At 40.1% G+C, this 25,302-nt stretch overlaps 2 protein-coding genes across 4 annotated transcripts; one reads left to right on the top strand and one right to left on the bottom strand.

Moving 5' to 3' along the window:
• Nucleotides 1–3,082: 3,082 nt before the first annotated feature.
• LOC120559311 (ceramide synthase 5-like) lies at nucleotides 3,083–11,444 on the bottom strand. Of its 2 annotated transcripts, XM_039800942.1 has the most exons (10): nucleotides 11,086–11,444; nucleotides 9,708–9,810; nucleotides 9,366–9,496; nucleotides 8,840–8,897; nucleotides 8,651–8,701; nucleotides 8,437–8,529; nucleotides 7,812–7,940; nucleotides 7,330–7,436; nucleotides 6,861–7,017; nucleotides 3,083–3,787 (listed from the first exon to the last, which is right to left on the bottom strand). In XM_039800942.1, the coding sequence occupies exons 1-10, from the start codon at nucleotides 11,259–11,261 to the stop codon at nucleotides 3,644–3,646; spliced, it is 1,149 nt and encodes a 382-aa protein (XP_039656876.1). In that variant the 5' UTR covers nucleotides 11,262–11,444; the 3' UTR covers nucleotides 3,083–3,643. The 2 variants fall into 2 exon arrangements, with proteins under 2 accessions (XP_039656876.1, XP_039656877.1); XM_039800943.1 differs by lacking the exon at nucleotides 11,086–11,444 and having other exon boundaries at nucleotides 9,607–9,732.
• slmapb (sarcolemma associated protein b) lies at nucleotides 11,204–22,866 on the top strand. Of its 2 annotated transcripts, XM_039800940.1 has the most exons (11): nucleotides 11,204–11,304; nucleotides 14,667–14,861; nucleotides 15,270–15,329; nucleotides 17,291–17,419; nucleotides 17,497–17,571; nucleotides 17,660–17,962; nucleotides 18,197–18,467; nucleotides 18,639–18,810; nucleotides 21,203–21,337; nucleotides 21,822–21,909; nucleotides 22,317–22,866. In XM_039800940.1, exons 3-10 carry the CDS (start codon nucleotides 15,278–15,280, stop codon nucleotides 21,903–21,905), a joined length of 1,221 nt encoding a protein of 406 aa, XP_039656874.1. In that variant the 5' UTR covers nucleotides 11,204–11,304; nucleotides 14,667–14,861; nucleotides 15,270–15,277; the 3' UTR covers nucleotides 21,906–21,909; nucleotides 22,317–22,866. The 2 variants fall into 2 exon arrangements, with proteins under 2 accessions (XP_039656874.1, XP_039656875.1); XM_039800941.1 differs by lacking the exon at nucleotides 21,822–21,909 and having other exon boundaries at nucleotides 11,205–11,304.
• The last annotated feature ends 2,436 nt before the right edge of the window (nucleotides 22,867–25,302 follow it).

The raw sequence follows: 25,302 nt of genomic DNA, 5'->3' as shown, positions 1-25,302 counted from the left end.
ACAAAACTCTCAGCGTACTACATCACAGGTTCCCTTATGTTCCTTCACAAGCCTTTATATCACACGTCACAAACTCAATATCAATTTAGGTTCACAATAAATTTTGGCCCGCCTATTTGTGCGCCAAACTAAAAAGACGTGAAACTTTTCAAACTACACTCAAGACTCAAAGCAGAATTTTGGCAGATTTGCTGATGGAGAAATTCCCACAGAACCATAGTTTGCACATTCATGTTTTGAAACAGGTTGTTGTGAGTCAGCTTTTTGTAGCCTACTTTTAAAAATGTAATCATTGTTTTGCTAAATTTTAAGATGGCTAAAGATTTTTATTGCTGACATTTTTAGGGCTTTATGTGGACCAAACAGGCTATAAGAGACCTGCAATACTAGTCAAAAATATTTCAATTTTTCAATTGCATAAAAGCATGTCAATAAACTTAAAGGGGTGATAGAATGCAAAACCGATTTTACCCTGTCATAGTTGAATAACGACAGTTCGGTGGGTAAATAGGACATACATATAAGCTCAAAATCCCATTGACACCCCTTTACTATGAAAATTTCATATTTTGAAACTGCCGCTGAAAACGGGTGAATCCCAACAAAGCTGGAAGTTGACGTCAACCTCCCAAAAACCGGAACCTTTGTCAGCCCATGGGTGTATTAAGAGAACGGTCACGCCCCAACATTTACATAGGCTACACAACTGACCTGAGATCAGGTAGTCTTCTGAATCTAGGTCGTGCAGATCTCAGAAAATGTATACATTGTTCATATGCTATTTTACCATTAAATTCACTTCTGAGAATTTTTATACGAGAAATCAACTACTTAGAGGTCAAATATGGGCCGTTTTACGAAAATTGATGTCTAATTGCAAATTTTGTCCGACTGTGTGTCGGACTTCAGAGGCTGGTGCTGCCTGTGTTGCTGCCTCGCCGCCTGGCCTGCCTTCCTCCACAGACCCCGGCTTGCTGTGAGCCCGATTGAGCTCCGGCACGGCTGCTAGAGCCCACAGCACCTCATACCCGCGCAAAGTCACCGTTTGGGCTGGTGGACTACTACCAAACGCCGCTGCTCTGACAGAGCTCCAGGGCCTGCAACTCCCCTCTTCCCGCTAGCTAGCTAAATGCCCGGTGTATGTGAGTGAAAGCGCGGTCAGCGAGCTTGTTACGCCAGCATTCTCTTACCACAGATTCTAGTTAATCTTATAATGTGTGTAATTATAATGTGTTGAGTTATTTAAACAAACGATTGGGAAAATAAACGCCGCTTGTCCATGAGTCTCATTGATAGAGCCTGCGGCTGGATGGAGCTCTATCAATGAGAGCTAGCTAGCCTCCTCTTAGAATTCCTCTGGAATTCACAAATATTCATTAACTTGAAATCGGACACAGTTGTTAGCTTTATAAAAAATATAGTTAGATGTTGTATAAGTGGCGTGACGAAATTCAAACTGTAAATATACTCAAATTACGACCAAAAATGAAGCTAACTAGCCGCAATCTGTACACATAAGATTGAAGGGACAGTCGCAGCTAACGAAACCCTTACAGCTCACAAATATTCATTAACTTGAAATCGGACACAGTTGTTAGCTTTATAAAACATATAGTTAGATGTTGTATAAGTGGCGTGACGAAATTCAAACTGTAAATATACTCGAATTACGACCAAAAATGAAGCTAACTAGCCGCAATCTGTACACATAGGATTGAAGGGACAGTCGCAGTTAACGAAACCCGTACAGCTCACAAATATTCATAAACTTAAAATCGGACACCGTTGTTAGCTTTATAAAACATATAGTTATATGTTGTATAGCTAAGTGGCGTGACATGTGTGTAACATTTGGTAAGAGATTGCTGGTGTAACAAGCTCGCTGACCGCGCTCTCACACACGGGCCATTTAGCTAGCAGGAAGAGAGGAGATGCAGGCCCTGGAGCTCTGTCAGGGCAGCGGCGTTTGGTAGTAGTCCACCAGCCCAAACGGTGACTTTGCGCGGGTATGAGGTGCTGTGGGCTGCAGCAGCCGTGCCGGAGCTCAATCGAGCTCACAGCAAGCCGGGGTCTGTGGAGGAAGGCAGGCCAGGCGGCGAGCCAGCAACACAGGCAGCTGAACTCCGACACAGTTTTACCAAATTTGCAATAAGCCATCCATTTTCGTAAAACGGCCCATATTTGAGCTTTATATAATTGATTTCTCGCATAAAAAGTCTCAGAAGTGAATTTGGTAAGGAAACATTGCAGTGTCTGGAATATGAGATTCTGTCGCGTTTCTAATGTCTGTGTATTGGGGATTCGCTCAACCAATCAGCACACGACCTCTAATGCGTGTGTATGGCGAGTCGCTCAACCAATCAGCGCGCGTCTCTATGTGTGTGTACGGGGCTAAGGCTCTACCAAGCAGCGCGCAGCTCATCTAAATATTCATGACCATACCATATTTGGAAGAAAAGCTCTTGTTACAAATAGGGCCAAAACACAGGGATGCATAAGGGCTAATAAAATATCAACCAGGCCATTTTCAGCCCAACTAATGTTACATACCCCATTAGGAGACCATAAGGAACAGTGTGAAATACCCTATATAATCATTCAATCACCCCTTTAACATGTCTGGCCCTTTACAGTGAGGGCCTTAGTGAAATGGAGTTCAACACCCCTGCCTCAGATCTTCTACTGCTGGTTTTATAGACTGTAAATTGGAGAGGTCGCTTTTTTTTTTTTAAAGCTATGCTCCAAAACTGTGGAACAGCATTCCCAAAAATGAGGCAGACCGAAGTTTTTAAATGGCACTTAAAAAGGCCCCCTCTAGCCTTTTTCTAGGACCACTTCTCACAATGTGTGTGCTTTACATTGAGTCTCACATGCTGTTTTTCAAATTGTTTTTTTGCCTTTAGCTGATCTTTTAAATGGCTTGCTCTCTGCAACAATAACACTTAATGTATTCTTTTTAATTTAATTAGTGCTATTTGAGCTGCATGTAGTGTATGAAAGGTGCTACAGATACAAAAAAGGGTTATCACTAATATTGCTACTCATTATACATTCACCATATGACATAATCAAATCCTACATATTCACTATATATGGTACAATGTTTTATTAAGAAATCTTTGGCATTTTAAGAGATGTTTAGCTTACAACAGTAAGCTATATTTTCAGTAAGGCAGATTTGTTTTACAGCTGTAAATATATTACCAATTTCACAAATAAAATGTATTTACATGTAGAGTGTGATGAAAGCAGTGTTGACATGCACTGTTTTAATTTGTACACACACACACACACACACACACACACACACACACACACACACACACACACACACACACACACACACACACACACACACACACACACACACACACACACACACACACACACACACACACACACACACACACACACACACACACACACAGTGTAAACTTGACTCAGTAAGACAGTGCTAAGACTGTATGTCCAACATGCAGTTCCCCTGTATCAAGTCCACTCGCCATTTGAGCGTGTCAGAAAATCTTTCTGTGTGAAAAACAGTTGGATGTCTTTTCAGGAGGTCAAAGTGACAAGGTGGGTCACACAGGCACGCAGCAGGTGAGTAAAAGCCACACTTAAAGTAAACATCTCCTCATGGTACTCAGTGGTCATGAGTTTCTCCATTAAGGTTACCAGTGTGACTGCTGTCCTTTGGTTTTAGGGTCTGACTGGGATTTTTACTGGAACTGGAATAAATCTCCTCGTCCGAACTGCTCTCGATGTCACTGCGGTCGTCTTTTGCCACCTGTACAATGAAACAAAGTGAGGAAAATAAAAACAAGGCTAAAAGAGTGTAGAGCCATGCTAGCAGCTCGTGAGCGTGTTAACATGCCTACAATAACAATGCTAACATCCTGATTAGGGATGCACCGAATATTCGGCCACCGAAAATTTTCGGCCTTCTATATACTGTATGTGACAATCAGATTGTAGCCATATTTCTGCTAGATATTTTTTTAATTAAACTTTAATATTAATTTATACAATTGCAATGCCTTGATTTTAGTAAAGTTAGTACACAGTCATAGCCATAAATGCAATGATACTAATAATTGGCATAATTTCTTTCGGTGTTTCGGTTTTGGTTTCCTCGGTTTTCGGTTTCGGCCAAGAATTTTCATTTCGGTGCATCACTAATCCTGATGCAGGTAATATTAACCAGTCACCATCTTAGTGTAGCATGTTTGCGTAATAATATTTTCTAATTAGCACTAAACAAAATACAGCTGGGGCTGGTGGGAATGTCATTAGTTTTACAGGTATTTAATTATGAACCAAATATTGGACAAATTAAAATTGACCCAATTATAGTGCGCGATGAAAAGAGACAATTTACCCTAAGGGGAACATGAATGTCTACCAAATTAAAAGGGATATTTCACCGCTGGAAAGATGACTATGTATTTAAATTGGGTCATTTATGTAGTAGAAATGTGAAAAATGTTTAGATATTGGTGCCTTCTAGACAGAGAAAAGCCAGAAAATGTGTTTTTGGCTCATGTGGATGAAAGACAACTCCCAGAATGCACTTGCTTCGCTTCCCTACGAGGCCACTCCCAAGCCATGCCTAACGGTTACAGAGGGCAGCCAAATCAAATGGGTTTTATTGTCATTTCAACCAGACACTGTATATAGTGAAACGAAACAACATTTCACCGTGGCTCAAGTGTTACGCATTTAAATATATAAAAACGACATATGATACAGGCTACATTTAGTGCACACACATAGACAATACATTAAGTGCAATTACTACTTAAAGTAGAGCATTTAAGACAGACAAGGGACAGGACAGACAGACAACAAAAGACAGGGCATAAGTAGACTTGTAACAGAGCACTGATTGTTATAAGTTAGGTTCACCGTGAGGTGAAGGTATAATATTTTCTTGAGATTTGCGTGGTTGAAATCACCAGCAAAAATAAATAGTCCATCCGGATGTGCGCTTTGGAGCTCACCGATAGCTCTGTAAAGTTCAGCTAACGCATTGGTAGCATTAGCGCTTGGTGGGATGTAAACACAGAGTATAAACACAGCCGTGAATTTGCGTGGAATGTAGAATGGTCGGCATTTAACAGTCACAAACTCCACCAGCGGTGAGCAGTAGTTGGATACAAGCACCGCATTTCTGCACCAGTCCGTGTTAACATACAATCATATTAATATTCGCCGGCTAGCGGTCTGCTAGCAGGCGAAGCTCGCGTAGTGTGTTGAGTATTCTGTCTGTAATAAAGTTTCCTGCATGTACCAATGTATCCCGGTGGTACACGTGCGGTAGTTTGAATGCACATAATTGCAAGGTTGCTGCTGAAAAAGTCTTTGCCAGACAAACATTTTACATTCTACTGGAGCAGCTGCTCCGTCCCCCTCTTGTTCCTCCATCATCCGCAACCGTTCCTCGCTGTATTGCGGCTTGTACATGTAGACACGAGCATCGGATTCGCGCACCAGATCTTCAAAATCCCCTTCTGCCATATCGTCTTCAAAACTACCTTCCGCCACCGTGGTTAGCCTACTAAGTATGAATTAATTACTCAGCTTACTCTACAGAGCAATAGCCTGTTAGCTTAGCTTCAAGATGGCTGACACTATTTTGAAATTCTGAGAGTGAGGTCTAGGGTTGGGTACTTTTCACATCTGAACCAATACTACTACCGATACCGGTACCTGGAATTCGGTTCCGGTACCCAACGGTACTTTTTTTGATAGTACCCAACGGTACTTTATATTATATATATATATATATATATATATATATATATATATATATATATATATATATATATAGTAAAATTAATTCCAAACCTATTTACTTAAAACACTTATTTATTTAGAATAAAGTACATTGACAGACATTAAAACAAAAATAAAACCCCTCCCTTTCACCTGTCCCTACAACCTATTAAATTTAATAATTATTCAACTTATATTCTTGTATTTGTATATCATTATATTTTAGCCTGTTTTATTTTCATGACTGTTTTTAATTGCTCTTTAATGTTTCATGTAAAGCACTTTGAATTGCCTTGTTGCAGAAAGGTGCTGTAAAAATAAAGTTGCCTTGCAACGTCATTCAGTCCCCAGGGCACAGAAACCACCGTTGTGCCCGCTTGTGTCAGAGGAATTGGAATGTCAACAGCACCGCGAATGCTTTCGGCTCGCCATTAATATCATACAGCAAACGCTGTCTGCATGAAGTTATGAAAAACTGTAACCACACTTGAAACCACTTTATCGCATTGCCATGACTCACTGACTTTAACAAAACTACAGAGCCGACGTAGTTTACTCGAGTTTACTCCGTCCAGACCTATGCTCTCTGTCAACATGCAGATAGACGACAGATAAGCTTGCGTTTACTCTCAGGTACCGAAGTCTAGCACCGTTTGATTTTATGTGAACAATACTCTGTAGTACCGACGTGATTCGGTTGGTACCGGTAAAAGTACCGGGTTCGGTACCCAACCCTAGTGAGGTCCCACCCCCTATGGGCGGGTTGAAAACATGCGGAACTAGCTGGCTGTACTATGGCTGTAGTCCATAGTCTTTAAAGGGCAATCCACCCAACAGTTGTCAAGACATTTTCCTAAAACACAAAACCTCATGGTGGCACTAGAGAAAATGTCAGACGATGACCAAAGTCAGTAATAGTTAGCCTGCTGGGACCATGAATTTCATGGCAATCCAACCAATAGTTGTTGTTGTTTTCAGTCTGGACCAAAGGGGTAGACCAACTCACCGACATCGCAAACCATAAAATGATGCCGCTACTGGCATGAGTAAATACTGTACTACGCACAGCAGAGAGCCAGACTAACCTTTCCCTTGAATATGGCTTTGATAGCAATGCGAGCGATGAGGTAGAACCAGATGACGTGAAGAGTCTGCAGCACCAACAGCAAGCCATTGAGCAACCACCAGGCCTGGTATGGCCCAACGATCTCCCAGCTCTCAACCAGGACACTGTAAACAACCCTGCAACAAATACAAATACACACAAACAGAGGTTACTGCAGCAAGGGGCGTCGGACTGGGGGGGAAAAGGGGACCGAATACCAAGGGCCCAAAAAGATGCTAGAATGAATAGCTGTGGATGCAGGGAGGGGCCCATAGAAAATGCCTTTCTACAGGGCCCAGACTTTTGTGCTACGCCCCTGACTGCAGCTCTCATTATTTTAGTTCATTAAGACACTAATTTAGTGTAGAAATGGCTTCCAATAGTTACACATGTGACAAGTAGGCAAACGTATGCAATTTGATATGTAAATAACATCTCATTTGACTCACCAGAAAGGATAGATGACAAGTCGAGTGAAGAAAAAGCTTATGCTGAAGACCACAAACAGGCCATCACATAGCCTCTGGTACTTGGCATAGTTGGCCAGTTTGGCAGCCTTCGGGAATAAATAAGGATTTAATCATTCACAGTATTCAAATATAAAACCATCTCCGGTAATGACATCTTGTCACATAAATGCTTGTGAAAGATGTTTTTTTCCTTCTTCTGTCAGACAGGTAGTACAAGTAGCTTACTTGTTCTACAACATTTCAGTTATATATCTTATTGAAATGCTAATAACAGATGGGTTTGTTTTGTCAGACAGGTAGTACAAGTAGCTCGAAGCACAGCAGTATCAGTTTCATGCTCATGTTGCCAGTTGTGTTTGCCCCACAATGTGTGGCTTTGCTGAACCCGCTCAAGTTTGTTTCTTGGAACAACTGCTGTAAGAAAAATAAATAAATTAAATCTTCATCACTGAGTCCTTTACCTCGAGGAAGATGTCGGATGCATCATGCACACACATGACCAAAGTGCCAACTCTTAGCATGTTGTTGGCATAGGAGAATGTGATGAGGAATATGGTGGCCAGATGGTGGACAAGCATCATGATAAAATCCTGTCATCAGTGAAATTAAGAGAGAAGGCAGAAAAACAGAAAGGGATAAATATGATGGTCAAGCTACCTGCACTGTAAGCTTACAAGTACATAAAACAGCTGGAGCTAATGAGAACAATTAGATGAAGTTATAGAAGCCTGTCCTTGTAGTAATAATAAACACTTTATTTTATTTGTATAGTGCTTTAAAAAGAAGTACTCAAAGTCACAAGTACATTCATCAAAAGGCTGTCAGTTTAGTCATGACACCAACTGAAAGATGTGTAAATACCAGGATGACATGCTAATGTAAAGCTATAATAGGAAGCATTGTCAATCTGTGTTGCCCTGCAGCATTTCATTGTCTTACCTGTTCTGCAACACTACACTGGTGACATTAAATGAAGGGAATATGAAAAGCTGCCCAAACAGATGCAAAGGGTGTGACGTTTTCAGAAGGGCTATATTAAGATGCAGCACAATACAGTAGTATTAAGTTAAGCGGTTGTTGACTCACCTTACGTTTAATGTCTATGAACTGGGAAAACATCAGAGCCCAATAGAAAGCAAGCTCAGCTGCATAGTGGTTGAATTGTCCAGGACTCAGAGGCTTTTGGGGGAGTGAAACAAAAACACCTTTAACAAATTTGTAGGCTCTTTGGCCTGTCAACAATATGGTGCTGGGCAGCTGAATGATGAGGATTTTGTAGTTAATAAAAAAAACTATTAACCTGAAAAGGGTAGTTGTACCAACACTGTCTGGTGTCCCACATCCAAGGCGACTGACAGAAACGGATAAAAAGTGCATATGATTAGATCAACTAAAACATAGAGTCGGCTTTCATACCTTTCAATAAAAGGTAAAGCTTTGCAAGACTTCAGTATTGTGCAAAAGCAATCCGTATGCTAATTCAACTCACCACCCACAAATGTCGAATGCCATAGATGAAAATCCCCAGGTAAAATGTAAATCGCCACCTGAGATAAAAGAAAAGAGTAGATGGATGGATAGATAGATAGATAGATAGATTTTTATTGATCCCAAAAAAATGGAAATAATGGTGTTGCAGCAGCAAAATATCAGATACACAGCACACATACAGAGTATACATTAAATAATAGGAAACAATATACATGAAATAATAATTGAATACTACAAGAGCAATATTTAAAATATATACAATTTGGAAATAAAATGTACAATTGATAACCAGAACAATGTAACTTGTTCTTCTTGAAAAACAAGAGTCTACTGTCATGCTAACACCTCAGGGTGGTGTTAATGTTGAGATATTTCACAGAATAAGTTAAAACTTTGACTTGTTGGTGGCACCAGAGGTAAAGTCAGGGGGTCACCACATGAAGTCATTTGGATTCATCATGAATGTCTGGAATACATTTAATGGCAATGAATGCACACCACACAGTAGTTTAGTAGGAACATACATGCTCTCACAGAACTTTTTCTGCATACTGGGCCTGTCTTGGTTTCGACGGACCCGAAACCATCTCTGTATTTTCCGTTCATCCCAGTCCAGCTGCTTGGAGAGTCCCTCCAGTTGCCTTGTGTCAGGACACTAAAGACGGGACAAATAGACATGACTTCCTTTCCATAGTCTCTACTTGTGAAAAACACAATACCAGTAGGTGTGACTGTCACACTGCTTGAATTATTTACTGAACACACCATTATGCCTGGGTTGGTGTAGGCCAGTGCAGTAACTTTAGTACTCCAGTGTGCAGAGGAACATTTAAATGGACTACAGCACAAGTATAGGCCTTATGTACCATTTTGGACTGAAACACCTTCTCCAGGACAGCATTAGGCTGAGCTTGCCGAGGCACTCCCACCTGAATCTGAAGTATGTGGGCACAGGGTTTGGCCACTAGCCTGTATACACACAGACAGAGGCAAAACAAGAGAGAGAGGGTGGGGGCAGAGAGGGGTACACAGAGATGGTGAGGTATTAAGAGGGACATATAGAGACAAGGAGAGAGTCAGAGAGATACACACGTTGTACAGACTTTAGGAACAGGTAAACCATTGGCTAAGATTGGCTAAGGGCTTCCTTGATTGACTTGAATTGTCAAGTTAGCGGTTTGCTCACAAAGTTATGTTTGACTTTAACTTTGAGGGGAGGGAAGTACAATACAGCCTATAAGAGACACAGGCAAGCATTAGGAGGAATCCTGGGGAATGTAGCACCTAGTCTAAACAGAGCATGATGACCTCTGTCATGTGAGGGTAGACAGGGATGGGAGGGTTCCTTCTAACCACAGCACTGATGTGTGTCACAAGACCATCTAAGTTGACCAGTGTTAATGTTCAAACTAAAAAATGTATTACAATCTCACAACGCACCACTTGTCTGTAATAGTTTTCCCAACATGGAAAAAGACTGAATGAATAGGAGGTACAGACTGGGCTTTAGGCATGCCCTTTCATTGGTGATTTTACTCCAAAGGGCCACATACATAACCCCTAATTTAGCTGAACTTTGCTGTAAAACATTTTGACTTTCTGTGCTACAAAGTTTGGACTGAGGAATACTGAGATGTACAGCACAGACCGGTTTCAAAAGCCCCCAACCCAGGCTCAGTTTCCAGGGATCACAAAAGGAATTAAGTTGTATGACAGTTGTGTGCCTTTTTTTAAAAAAAAATGTAAACCGATCCTTGGAAAACTATCTTGCTGAGCAAGGTAAACGTGTTTCAAGCCAGTGTAATATTTTCATGTGTCATCGCCTCAAAGGAATGCTACTATAAGAGGCTAAAGCAAAACCAACAAGGAGAAGCATAGCCTACTTAGGCTATCTGTTACATGGAGAGGCAGAAACTGAAGCAGTCCCATATATAAAAGGAGTTTTTTAAGGGGTTTGCCCATTTTCAAAACAACTGCGTTGTGATAGCAACAGCTCAGGATTTGTGTTAAAGCATACAGAGAGTTGGTTCTCCCCATTTCCCTGATAATTTGCGTGTATAAAGAATGATTCATATGTTAAGATTCTTGCAATGAGTTTGGTATCTATGTTGTTTTTTGTTTTCCTCCCCTTTATGAGCAAAAGTTGCCACATAGGCTGAAAACCGTGCACCCGCACAGAGCACGCACTCAAATGAAAAACATCACTAAAAAATAACAGCAAACAAGGACAGGGGTGTAGTTTACCTTTCAAAAAGCAATCTTAGTAGAAAAACTACGACAGCCAGAGGAAGGGCGTATAGTATATGTCTTATTCGGGGATACTCCGCACCAGTTGGTGGTCGCTCCAGGTCCGCCCATGTAACATTTTCGGGAAGCCAAAACCTCTCACTCCAAATCCAGTCTGAGATAGAGGAAGTCATCGGGGAGCAGAAAAATAGTCGCGGTCAACAGTAACGTTACAAGGTAAACCAAAAATAGTGAAAATTACTTGTCGAACATCTGGTGGCTTAGGTGGCTAGCTCAAAACCTTTGCAGTGATGTTTCCACCTCCCTCTGGCTGTTACACTATGAGAGTATCACTTCTGGTTTACTTTTGAGTACGGACCGCTAGCTTGACACGTAAGTCGAACGGCAACGCCCACCACTGATTAGGCAACTTTCAATGATGTTTTCCACTTGAATGATGCACACGCTGTTTGTTTCATAGGTTGTGGCCTTTGAGACTTTCAACATTACATTGGACCTGAAAAGTTGGAGTATGTTGGGGATTTAAAGTCAGCTAATTATCATTAGCTTATATCAACTGAAACCTAGCCAATTTGCAATTAACGTCATAATTAGTTAGCTAACGTTATAGCCAATTAAAGCTAACGTTACCCTGACCATATTTTGGAGTTGTTTGGCGGTAGGCTAATTAACGACAGTTGAGATAGCTACTTGTTGACGTCTTCAGCCGCATCTGTAACTTAATATTAAGTAGGCCTACATTTTAAGACAATTCGGGTAACAAGCAAAACTAGTTATCAGCTGCATCCAGTAAAATCAAGCCACTTTTTTTATGTGAAAGACCACTCAACTGACACAAATTAGACCACGGACCCCCATCTGATAGGATTTTTACTTTTAGTTGTTTTATTATGGAAAGTTTAAACAAAGGAAAAAGATACAACCAGTTGCAAGTTTACAGTAAGGTTCACCTAGCTAAAACTAATGCTGTCTAATCAAGAGCCTTGCAATAAAACCAAGACTTTATTAAGGTTATAATCCTCCAAGATTATCATAAAGTTGAATCAGCATCTCTCTAAAACAGTTTCAATAGAACCTGAACATTATAACCTTCATGAAGGCAGGATTAATTACAAGACTGTTGCATTAGACTGCATTGGTTTATTAGGGGTACCCTAATAAACTGGCAACTGCTGAGTGTAGATCTATTGTACTTCCATTCAAGACGAATAATGGGTGCCTTATGATAGGATCTATTCAACAACATCAAGACAGGTTTATAGCTAAAACAACAAGCTGGTTTTATTGCCTTTGGTATGAGTCCAGGGTGCTATTAACTGTGGTGAGAGCATAGGACAACATCTTTTGGAATTTGGCATATGTGGATCTTGTGTGACCAGAAGGCAGTAAATACTTTAGATCATATTGATTCTATGGGCTACCATACATTTTAGTCATAAAGTAGTTTTGCTGCAGAGCTATATGTTAACAAAGTTGGGTGGATCTTCCACCTATAAAACTGGATTATGTGGATTTACCCTTCACTTGTCTCTGTAGAGAAAACATATTTCTTGTTCTTTAAGAGTCCCCTTAACTTAGGGTTTAGGGTTCTCTAGAGTAAAATAACATCCTTGTGGGATGCCAAGATTCAGTTTGTAAAAGAAAGTAAAAGGTTGGAATGGTTGATTATTGACTGAAAATATGTCAATGATTTGCAGCTTTATATAACAAACCTTTCCTTTTATAACTAGCTTGCCCAACCAATCAAATATGAGGTCACACAGCAAAATTCAAACTCATTAAGAGACCGGTCCCTGTTTTTTTTTTACCAAATTCAGAGGATCTTAAGTTTCACTCTGTGAGTCCCAAGATAACCCCTTATGCCTATGGTTTCTAGGGCCAAAATCGGCCATTGTCGTGTCCAGCAATTGATTATCTCCTTAAATTTATGGTTTATGTGTAGCTGCAAGCAAATAGCTGCAAACTGTAGAGGTAGCTTCTTAGTTTCCTCATTAAACTAGTAGGTTATTAGTGTTGTGGACTTGTAATGTACTGTCAGCTGTATTTAGACTTTTGCAGCTAGCTGGATGACGATCTATAGCCCATGGTCTGAAATGCACCCCACTCCACTTTTGCTGGTTAAATGTTGCATAATCGGGGCGCAAAGTAGGGCATAAGGGGCAAAGGTTTGGAGTTATTTTTGTTTCTTTATAATGCAAGCAAAAATAACAGGTTTGAGAGCATATTTCTCTCACTTCAATCAAAAAACAATCAAGTTTTGCTTGTGAGTGAAAAAGTTTAGGTCGTGAGTGAAAAGGGGCTGCTTGTGAGTGAAATGTTTAGCCTACCAGAGCTGCAGCCATGTATCTATTGGCTGCAATGCTTGAATATGGGTGTGGCCATGCCCAGTCAAACCCACCAATAGAAACCCTTATCTAAGCCATCTAAGACATTTAGACTCAAAACTTTTAAACTCAAAACCTTTTGACTTGCAAGCAAAACTTTTCACTCACAAACAAAAGTTTTTATCTCGCCAGCCAAACTTTTTTGTGATGCAAAAAAGACAAACTTGGTTTTTGATTGCAGTGAGAGAAATATGCTCTTAAACCTTTTGTTTTGTTTGTGTTCTAAAGAAACAAAAATAACCATACAAAATGGTTGTATTTAGTCTCTTTAGGTGTGTTTTGTGTGTAACATGAATTCAACATATCAGAGTGTCATGCCCTAAGTATGCACTGATCCTGCAAAACAATTGACATGAGAGATGTGGTCATACTTGCACCATTGAGCCTGTGGCATTAGTATTACAATGATAAGGCATAATATCACCATCAATGATATGGAATTGTACAGCGTTAAATAAGAAGGTGAACTGAAGTTAGCCTACAACAGTACCTTTTTTTCACAGGATTCAGACTCACTGAAACTCAAATTAGCATGCTTGTGTATGATGAAATGACTTAAGTTAAAAAATCTTAAACTAAATAATGTGAATGTCCTCCAACCATGACCCCCTCCTTTCTTGAAACCTGCATCACACTGTGTGTGTGGACTTCATACATTATTCAAGGATTTGCTTTCTTTTATTTTGATTTCACCTCAGCCTCACAAACATTTCAAAGCATGCTGAAGAGCCTATACTGATGTGTTTTATAGGCCAATACACTACAAATTAGCTAAACAATACACACAGTTTGTCCCTGTAATAGTCACAGCACAACTTCACCCTTCAGGATGACATGTAGATCTAACCCTACAAATCGGTGACCTACAAGGAAAAATAGAGGAAGACATAATGGACACATACTCTCACACTGGCCTTGTTTATTCTGTGTCATCCTGTAGATTTTCACATCAGTACCAACTGGTCGGAGAGCAGCTCGGCTCTCTGAACAAAACCTCTCTGTCAGTATGCAGCTGCAGCTTCCGACATGCCCTTCTCCGATGCATGACCTAGTGTGGAAGGGCTGGGGTACTTCAGCCACAAAATAGGGGGGTCATGTTTTTGAGGACATCCATCTGACTTACCTCTAGCATAGATTTGTAACCACACTTGAGGTATTTGTTCACTTATTTCAACCATTTCTTTGTCCTCACAGGCTTCAGTCCAACAATAGCAATGAGGTATGGTACACAGTGATCAGTCATCACCTCGGTGTACCCCCCCCTCTCCTCACTGCTTGGACTGGTCCATTTCGCATCTGAAAAAATCTGATAGTTGGAGAAGAGTTCTTCATGCCAGGGACTGCTGTAGCCTCAGCACACAGAGTACTGTAGCTCCTGGATCACCTAAGGTAATATTTCCTGCTATGTTTTCTTCTTAACCTTATTAGTACTAATGCTGTGACCTATTCCTCCAAGGGTATTTTTCTCAGCACCTATGCTGCTGCCTCTTTCAAAAGTACTTATGTGTTCGTAGATGAGCATGCATTTTTTTCTGTTTACCTTTTAAAATAATAATCAAATCCTTGCCCAAAACAACAACCATAGTCTTAATAATCCAGTTAAAATATTTATTTTAAATGTATCCCATTTGTCAGAACTGCCTTTTTAATTAAGTGAAATATCTATTTGTTTGTTGACATGATATGTATTATATATATATATATATATATATATATATATATATATATATATATATATATATATATATATATTTATTTATTTATTTATTTATTTATTTATTTATTTATTTTTTACAGATAAGCAAATGGATGAGAAAGAGCTGAGTGATCCCCTGAATAACGTATCGCTCATTAAAGGTAACCCAGCTGTATTCTTTTGTGAATGACTTGGCTGTTTTGCTGTTCAAATGGCTCTTACCTGACACAGCATATCATATCATAACTGACGATGTGAAGAGAGAAAAAAGCCTGAGTCACAGTTAAGAAGAGTGTCTGTGCCTATAAGGGCAGTTGGTTGGCTTTAGAGCTTAGAGTGCTGTAGATGGCCTTGTTTTAAAGGCTGATTTCTCTGGTGTCAACAGCTTATTAGAACATGGAGCCTCTTTGCACATAGGGCATATCAGCTGACTGTGTGTTAGTGCCATTTAGAGTGACCTAATAAAAGAGATTGCAATACCAAGAACATAAAAATCAACGGGGACCTTCATGAGAAAATGTGCAAGCTATTAGTGAGCGAATCAGTTTTGCATGATGAATGAATTTGTAATGCTACACTGCACAGTATGTAGGCAGTACAAAGCAAACAGTGTCCTCACGACAACAGCATCTCAGTCTTCTCAAAATGATAAGGATATTTCTCATTTCTATAGTAAGTAAAGTGATATTGCTCCTGGCAGTTTAATCAGCAGGTTTATGAAGACTCGCTGAATACTGTAGACATTTAGTAGCAAGCAGTGCTAACCCTGCGATTCCATTTAAGAGCGCTGTCACATTTGTTGAGAAGGAAACCGACAGAGGGGAAAGATAGACCATGATGGCTTTAGCCTTCAGCACTTGAGCTAAAAAAAGACTTTCTCCTACATTATTTCCCCTGTCGTCACTTGAGGCAGTGTGATGCTCAATATCCCCTAACTAGTCAGAGAGGTATTTTTACACACAGGCTAATCCCATTATTTGTCAGGTGTCACTCTGTGACACTAAGACATAATGGCCATAATAACTAATGTTAATAAAGACAACATGTTGGACACCCTTATCGGAAATGCTCTCTTCTCTCTTGCTTTCCAGACGACATTCATCTTTCACGCAAACCCCATGTATAGGAAGCCCACTCACATTCTGACTCTCCCTCATACATATGCATGCATGAGAGAACACACAACCTCATACACACATGCTGGACAGAGCACTGCCTGCCCATCCTTTGTCTGGCACGCAGCACGGTGGTCATGTGCCTGAGTCAGAGGGTGCCACCAGCCTCCAGCAGTGGCTTCATACCCTTTCATTTTATATATTTATTGTATCAATGCATTTGGTAGCACTATTAACAATTAACGTGTGTGTATTTGACTATTTGTACAGTATGTTTAAGCAGCCGTGCCTGCCAGACACAATGAAATCACAGTTTTCACAACAAATGCAGCATTTCAAGGCAGCCTCAGTCCACTAATGTGTCCATTTATGGTGCACATGCTTGACCTGTCCTGACTCTTGTTTTTGCCTCTGCCAAATGTTGGGTCTGAGATGAGGTCATCTCTTTTCCTAGCCATGGTAGATTAGGGGATCAAGATATTCACTGGGAATTGCAAAGCCCAACTATTTGTGGAGCTTGTTTCCACCTCTAGGAAACACAACAGACCCTTGACAACGTTGGCTAGTCCATTCCCATTGTGTATTGTTTACAGTCTTTTTCTGTTAACAAGCAATGTAGCTGTGCCAGAGAGTTGTTTGTTGCCCGGTTAATGGACAATTTGGAATGATAACTTGGATTAAAAAAAATGCAGATAATGCAGTTGTGTCTATTTCTGGGTTAGCAATTAATTTATGTAATAGTCCCATTTTAATATCTTGGGAAATCAGTAGTACATGAGCCCTGGTTAAATATTTGGGACTGAAGCAGAATTAATATGGTGGAACTTTTGAGTTATCCTTCTATTTTTATAGAAGTGAATTGCCATCATTACTGCCTGATGTATCATCAGGGTTTAAACTTAGATAACGGAAGATAAGAAGCGCTACCCTTACAGCTAGATACTTTCATGTTAGGAGAAAAGATCTTCTAATCTGGATAATAATTCTGTTCTGTATTTCATTATCAGATGATCTGACCAGGTCAAATATGGGGTCCTCTGGAGATTCAGAGAAAATGATCCAGCACTTGAATGATGAACTTCGAGAAGCCCAGGAGCTAGCTAATACTGAGAAACACAAATGCATGGAGCTACAAGGTAAAAATGCAAATCTTTGATGTTAGATACGTACACGATTTACTTACAGTAATAATACATGTAATCATATTTTGTAGGTATCCTGCAGGAAGAGAGAAAAGAAAATAAGAAACAAGCTGATGAATCTGCAAAACAGATCAAACATCTTCAAGGTACATCTTTGCGTTTGTGGACTGAAACGTTTTGTCGATCTAAAAATGTCATCATTACTAATCTAAACGCTGAACATGGTCCGGACAGGCCAGCTGCGGCAGCTCCAAGATGAAGCGGGCATTCTCAGAGAGCAGATAGATGTCTCTTCCAGTTCACATGACGAGCTACTAAGTGCACGTGACGAGGTGAAGGCACTGAAACGTGCCCTGGAGGCAGCCACTGCTGAGCGGGACCATGACGTTGCCACTATCCAGACCAACCTGGCAGCTGTCTCGAAGGACCTGGAAAAATGGCGTCAGACTGCCAACAAATATGAGCGTGAGATTGACAATCTACAGCGTGACCTTCAACAACAGAGCAAGCAGTGGCAGAAAACTGCAGAAATACAAGGTACCACATTGTACAAAATATGATGATAATAGCCAGTAAAGAAGAAACTGTATGTATCTGACACAGTAATGACATATGGCTCTTTTGTTACAAGCATTAAGAGACTTAAATGTACACTAGTCTGTCCAAGCACACAGAAAATATTTTTGCTATGAATTCCCTAACTTAATCTGTGAGCTAATAAAGAAATGCTGCTCAAAGAATGTTAGAAAAAAACTTTTTTTATTGTCACAGCCAGTGAGCTGCAGTCAATGCAGGCGGAGTGTAATGGCCTTCAGAAGGAGTGTTCAGTCCTGCGAGCTGAAAAACAAGACACCCTAAATAAGCACCAGAAGGAAAGGAGTGGTCTGCAAAATGAGTGTGCTTCCCTCAAGGCTGAGAAGGAGGAACTCCTCAAGGCTCACCAGAAAGACAAGGGCAACCTGCAGAGTGACTGTGCAGCTCTGCGCTCTGAGAAAGAGGCAATGCTGCAGAGACAGCAGCAGCTGGAGAAGGACCTCGCCAGGTCAGTACACTGAACTACATCACCAAGGGCTCAGCTTCACCCCCACCGTTGTGCTTCCTCTGTCTTATTTGCATGACTCTGCTCCAACATGTTTTGCTACACAGTATACCACACACTTCTCTTTGTGTAATCCTTCACCCATTGAACTTAGTGTTTATTTGTTTCTGGTAGTTCGCGTGCCCAGAATGCTGAGCTGAGCAACAGCCTCAAAGCCCTAGAGGGATCCCAGCAGGAGTTGGAGAAGAGGCTGGCAGCCCTGCAGCTCCAGCACCAGCAGGATAGCACCAAGCTGCAAACCCAACTGGATGAAGCTGACAGCCACAGCAAGGCTCTGCAGAGAGAGGTTTGTTCTCTAAACTAAAAAGACCAGCAGATCAACTAAAGTGGCAACCATACTTCTACGCTCAAACCTGACAGTTACACCTTGTTGCCATTCAGTTCGTTTTCCATCCTGTGACTGATGTAACAGAGATAGTTCCATTGTAACCAGTGCAGCTGTCTACATTGGCTGCACTGGTTACTGCCCCAAGTGCCCAAAGGCTTCAAGTCTATTTATTGTCCACTTATACAAACAAGTAAATGATTGTGTATTGATCTGTGAGATATGTCAAAACAGTCCCAATAGCACAGCAACACCGTGCCAGAATAGATCCAGCGTGAATACTGTCAGGAGGACTGCAGCTGCTGCTGGTGTGCTTCTGACGTGCTGCTTTACACAGCCAATGTTTACTAGGTGTTACAGTATTTATGAAATGTCCTACATGCACACTCAACAAAGGGTAGAAGTTCTCACAAATAAAATCACAATGTAATGACACACAGAACCATAAAATGAAATGAAAAACAACATCAAGAATCCAGTATGCATAACCAGTATGTTTTGATACCACGGCATCCCTCCGAGTTCATCCCGCTTTATGTTTTGAAGTAAGGATTTTATGTTCACACGAAATGTACCAAATCTAAATATGTCACTATTTGGTCTATACAATAGTAACACTATATGGTTATTATATAGGAGATAGAGGATATGGGTGACTTTTCTCAATAAGAAAGTTGATAAAAGGGCTTTCATCCAATGCCTGAACATAGGACCAAACAGGCCTATGTGCAGCTCCATTAAAGACTAAATTTCTACTCTGAAATGCTTAATAATTACAGGCCCTGATCCTTTATCTGCTATTAAACTGGGCATGCAGTGTCATATGTTGCTTTAGTAATTTATTTGCCCCTATACATACGTTGATAGTGTCGCCTTACTCACAATCACTTAAAATATCATGGGAATAACATTTAATATACAAATTATTAGGATATGTTGTGATACATTCCCAAGAATGTCAGCTGCTCGCTCTAGTCCATGTTATCCAAATGTTTTGTTTTATTTGTTCTGCTCATCAGCGACTGTGTTTAACACCTGGAGTATAGGATGATTAAAACAAGATTTCTCTCCTATGCTTAACAGTAAGGCTACATTATGTGTCCCTGAGAATTTTGCCCAGTTAGGACTGATCTTTTATTTTAAGACAACTGATAAACAGGCCTTGAACCCATCACCTACTGTGGTTTTCACTGATAGTTACCTAGCCCAGGACACAACGCACAAAAACCACCAGAATTTCAAGTAAAGTGATACCTCTTTCTGCAGCTCTTCTTCTCCCCTCTCTGTCTGCATGTGTTGAACAGCCAATAAGAACGCTCTCTCTCCCTCTGAAATTGCTTGTGATAGGCTAAAGTCTCCTGTCATGGCAAGAGCTTCTAAAGCCTGACAAGCGGAGGTGCAGCAGTCTAGATTTTAGTGATCGGCAAAATTGTACTTTTCAGTGTACTGAATCACTGGGATCAGTTCCCTAAAAGATTTGTTCAAAAGATTAGATCACCAAATCTTTCTTGCTTGACCGGAGCTTTGACTGTAGTACGTAGTCACTGAACTGAACCACGTTTATACATACAGTCTGTGATTTGAACGTTGAGTTTTGCTCAACCAAAGAGGTTATAATAAACCAAGAATTGAACGGATCTTTTCAGAAAGTGATCCAGTTCAGTTCGTTCACCCAAGGGATTCATTCTTTTGAACGACTCATTTGCGAATTACACAACACCACTAGACCACTTAAATAACAATATGCTGAAAGGTTATTATGGAATTTTGCCCAATGACGACACAAAAATTACTGCCCACCACAGCTTTAATGGCTACCTCTAATGCCTTGTAGAAACTACTACTACTGGGTCTAACGTTAAAGTGACAGTGAAACTCCAAGCTTCTTTCTCCAAACAAAAGGTTGTGAAATGTAAAGTATCCTCCAGTCTGAACAGCCCTCAGGTTGCTTGCTGTTGGCAGTGGCACACTGCTGGATGTTCCCAGTCAGGTTTAGCAGGCTGGATGGGAATGCGTCTACCACTGCTGTGACACTCAGACAGGAGGGACACTGTTGAATAGCAGAAAGCAGAGATGAAGTCATCCATAACCACAAGTCATCCAATGTGGTGTGGCTCTTTTGGTCACTGAATGAAATTGGAAACTGAGTGCTCTAACAGTGGCCTTTGCTTTGTCCCGTAAAGCCCTTAGAGAACAAAGCATGTGAGAAACCAAAATGAATCACTGATACTCCCATCAACAACCTTTGGCCCCAGCATGCTCCCTTATTAGCCAAATGTATCCTGAACATATATTTAAGTGAAAGTCATTTATCTTGTGATTAAGTTAAAAAATAATGATTTGTTTTATGCAGTATGAGGAGGCTAAGACGGAACTATCAGACCTAAAGGACAAATATGAGAAGACTGAGCAGGAAAAGCAGTTGCTTACAGATGAGTTTGAGGAGTGCAAAGCCAACATGAAGGAATTACAGGAGAAAGGGACAAAGGTGAGTGCTGGTCTATCATACACTAACAAAATCATATATAATTGTTTGACAAATAATATATTGAGAGGTATATACATAAAGTGTAGAAATAATGATCTGCCATTAAGTTAAAAAGCAGACCCATAGCTTTGCATAAGAAGCAAACATCTTCAGTTGTTTTGGTTTTAGAAGCATGAGCTTTGCTTCAGACTTTAGCAACATTTGTTTTATTTTGTGAAATATCTCCAGGCATAACAAGAATCTTTTTTTTTAAGATTCACAATATATATATATATTTGTTTTTATCTATGCAGCGCACCTTCTCCCCTGTACTCATCCGCTGTTACTGTTGCTGTTAGACATTGACAGTCGTGTATGACTAAGATTTGTGTAAACACCAATTACAAACACAGACTACTGACTGAGAGGTTTATTAATAAGGCTACGCCCAACTAAATTATGTCCCATTGCAGTTGATTACTGTAATATCCCTTCCCTTCTGTAGACATCCCTATTGCTGCCTGTTCAAGCCATAGTCATCGGCCTTATCCTGGCTTTGCTGTATTGGTGCTTCGGCGCATTGTGGTAGTAAGGTACACATTACTCCTGTCAAATCGGCCTACATCTTTCATTCTCATCAGTGTCTTTTAGATCATTGCATGACTTAATCAGATTTTCCTCATTCCCAGAATGCCTTCCTCGGGGGAAACTCCAAAAATCCGTTGTCTCAGAAACTCTAACCTCTCTTATCATACAGTTCCAACATCTGACATCTTGTTTGTCTTGTCTGGATGGCTAATGCTTAACAAGTGTTTCTCTTAGTTGGTTTGGATGGGCTTATCTTTATCTGAAAGAGCTGTTTTTAACTCGCCTTCTCTGTATACTGCATTGGCTTCATCTGCAAGCTCCTTCTGTCAAAGCTTTGGCAATCCTATATGATGATGAGCGGTTTCATGTGGTGATGCTCATATTTCCATTTCTGTGTCACCGCTTGTTTCAGAAACCATGGGTGATCTGGGGGCCTGTGGCTGCTGTGGTTCTAACAGCTGTGACTGCTGCCGTGCTCTTCAGGACCTGAGGGCAACATGCTCACACACACACACACACACACACACACACACACACACACACACACAGGTGTGAATCCATATTTGTCATCAGCTTCTTCTGTTCTGAAATTGAAAAACTTGCCCCCTTATCATATCTGCACTATTAATTAGGAGGGCTCCTACTTAACACTGTTTAATTTTTAAGATGGTCTATTTTAGATGACAGAATCGTTAATAAAAGAATGTCAGTTTTGTGTGCAAATGAATAACTTTGTTTGTATTATTACTTAAAGGAAACCTAGTTGGGTCATTTTGATTACTATCATGACTTATAGGAGTATCCATTAATGAATGTAAAGATATGCTGCACACTTAATTAGTAAAAAGAAATATTATAATGATGATGATGATATTTTAGATGGATCACCTGAAGTGTGAACTTAACTAAATGTAACACATCTCTGTAACTGTCAGAATAATAAATATTGTCACAGTAATGCAGCCCCTAATTGAGTGCATGATGACTGCCCTAGATACATAACAATATCACTGCTAAGATAGTATAACTTATCAATATCAATGCAAAAATGATGGGATATTTAAGAGCAGCGTTGGCAGTGTCTTTCTGTTTAGCGTTATTAATAATTCCGGGGAAAAAAACTTTTTCATTTAATTTATGATGACAGCCACAATTGAAATATGTAAAGTTGTAGTCAACTCCTGCGTGACTGCTTGCCTCTGCTTTCCATGTAAGATACAGTTGCTATAGACCATGAAGTTTCTGCACCAGCTACTGTTCATCATATTACTTTATCAGCCACTCTGATTCAGTATTGCACAGCATTGTTGTGCCAATTAAAACACATACAAGGTTAAGTTAGGTACAACAGACATTTTACTGATGATTGCAATCAACTGCAGACTGTACATCACTTTTACCAAAGGGAATTCAGCAGTATATAACACAACACAATATAATTTAAATGCATGCTAATTATTATATTGTATCCCACCCTACCAGTAGCCACCACAAGAAGCTGGTATACTTCAAATATCATGTTTTTTTTTTTTTTTAAAGATCAATTTTGTATTTATTTTTTTCATTTTAAACATTAGAACAGACAAATACACTTGAACAGGAACAACCACCCTCTCCCACCCCCCACACTCCGGTCTCGAGGAAAAGAGAGAAAAAAACAAAACAAATAAACAAAAACAAAAATCACACCTTGCCTAGTTGCCCTCCTCTACTTCTTGTGATGCTGAGGTCATTAGGACTGATACCTTTCCATAGGTCTATAGTAGATGATTTGACTCTGTTAATCCTTGCTGTAGAGAGCTCAAGCATAACTATGTAGGGAAGTACGCCAACCACTGTTTTATACAAAGTGAATGAGGGGGGGGGGAGCCAGCATTGAGCTATCATTTTCTTGGTCGCGGTTGAGCCGGCTAACCAAACTTTCTTTTGTCTCCCAAGCAGATGAAATTTAGAGTTGTCATTAAGTAACAAAACAATTGGGTCAGTAGGAATTCAACATCCTATCAAATCAGATATTATTGATACATTGTTTTATTCCAGAACTCATGCACCTGTTCACACTCCCAGACCATGTGCAAGAAAGTTCCAGTTTGTTCAGGTTGACAGAACGTGCAATAGGGACTAGGAATGTCTTTAGAGACGTGTCTCTTCTGAAGAGTCCAATATGTCCTATGGCATATGTTGAAGTGGATCTGTTGATCAAATAGCATGTTTTTTTACTACACTTAAAAACCCAAAACAGAATTTACTCGTGGTTGTGTATTTGCATGCAATATGATTATGCCTCAAATTCTAACAGTGAATATATATCTTTTAAGTTGCTTTATGATAGTTTGCTCAGTTTCTTGTAAATAAGTACAAAATCTATGTATTTTAAAGAGATTGAAAGATAAGAGTTTCTTGTGTTTGAAGTTTATAGATAACTGCTCTAAAATGTGACCTCAATTAAAGATCTTAACCTCATAATTGAACCTTTTAAGTCATTACACAAGCAGGCAGTTACTGAAGCAAACAAGTTTTATGAAGATGACTTTAGACTGACCCCCTGCTACTGTAGGTTTTATTTATTCTGATCTCCATCATTGCAACCTTATAGAGGAACACTGGGTGCTTACCATACATCTGAGGTAAGCTGTTTTTGTGTGTTTATTTAGGGTAGGGGAAGAGAACTGTATTTGCAGAAATTGTTTGCTTCTACCCTCCAGCAAAATAATTTGTTCAGTTAGATATTATCCCATATTTACTGTTTTGTACCCTTTTAATGGCTCCCAGATGGCATTCAAAGAACCTGGTTGATGCTGACAGCAGGGAGCGTTTTCCTCTGAGAGGAAGGTTTTCTCAGGTGAGCACAGCGATAGCGTCAGCCAGCCAACAATGCACCGTGGAAACTGACTGAGCATAACAACAGCATACACAGTGGTGCAATGAAGACATGCAGTGTGTGGACAGATTTCTAGATTTCGGACAGAAAGACCCACTGCTGAGCCACAGTAAGATGAAGATACAGTGCCTTGCGAAAGTATTCGGCCCCCTTGAACGTTTCGACCTTTTGCCACATTTCAGGCCTCAAACATAAAGATATAAAACTGTAATTTTTTGTGAAGAATCAACAACAAGTGGGTCCCAATTATGAAGTGGAACGAAATTCATTGGCTATTTCAAACTTTTTTAACAAATAAAAAACTGAAAAAGTGGGCGTGCAAAATTATTCAGCCCCTTTACTTTCAGTGCAGCAAACTCTCTCCAGAAGTTCAGTGAGGATCTCTGAATGATCCAATGTTGACCTAAATGACTAATGATGATAAATAGAATCCAGCTGTGTGTAATCAAGTCTCCGTATAAATGCACCTGCTCTGTGATAGTCTCAGAGGTCCGTAAGTAGAGCGCAGAGCATCATG

The sequence above is a fragment of the Perca fluviatilis genome, chromosome 5 (genome assembly GCF_010015445.1).
Source record: "Perca fluviatilis chromosome 5, GENO_Pfluv_1.0, whole genome shotgun sequence".
Lineage (NCBI taxonomy): Eukaryota > Metazoa > Chordata > Actinopteri > Perciformes > Percidae > Perca > Perca fluviatilis.
The sequence above is the reverse complement of the archived record's forward strand: the minus strand, read 5'-3'. Positions and strand labels throughout refer to the sequence as shown.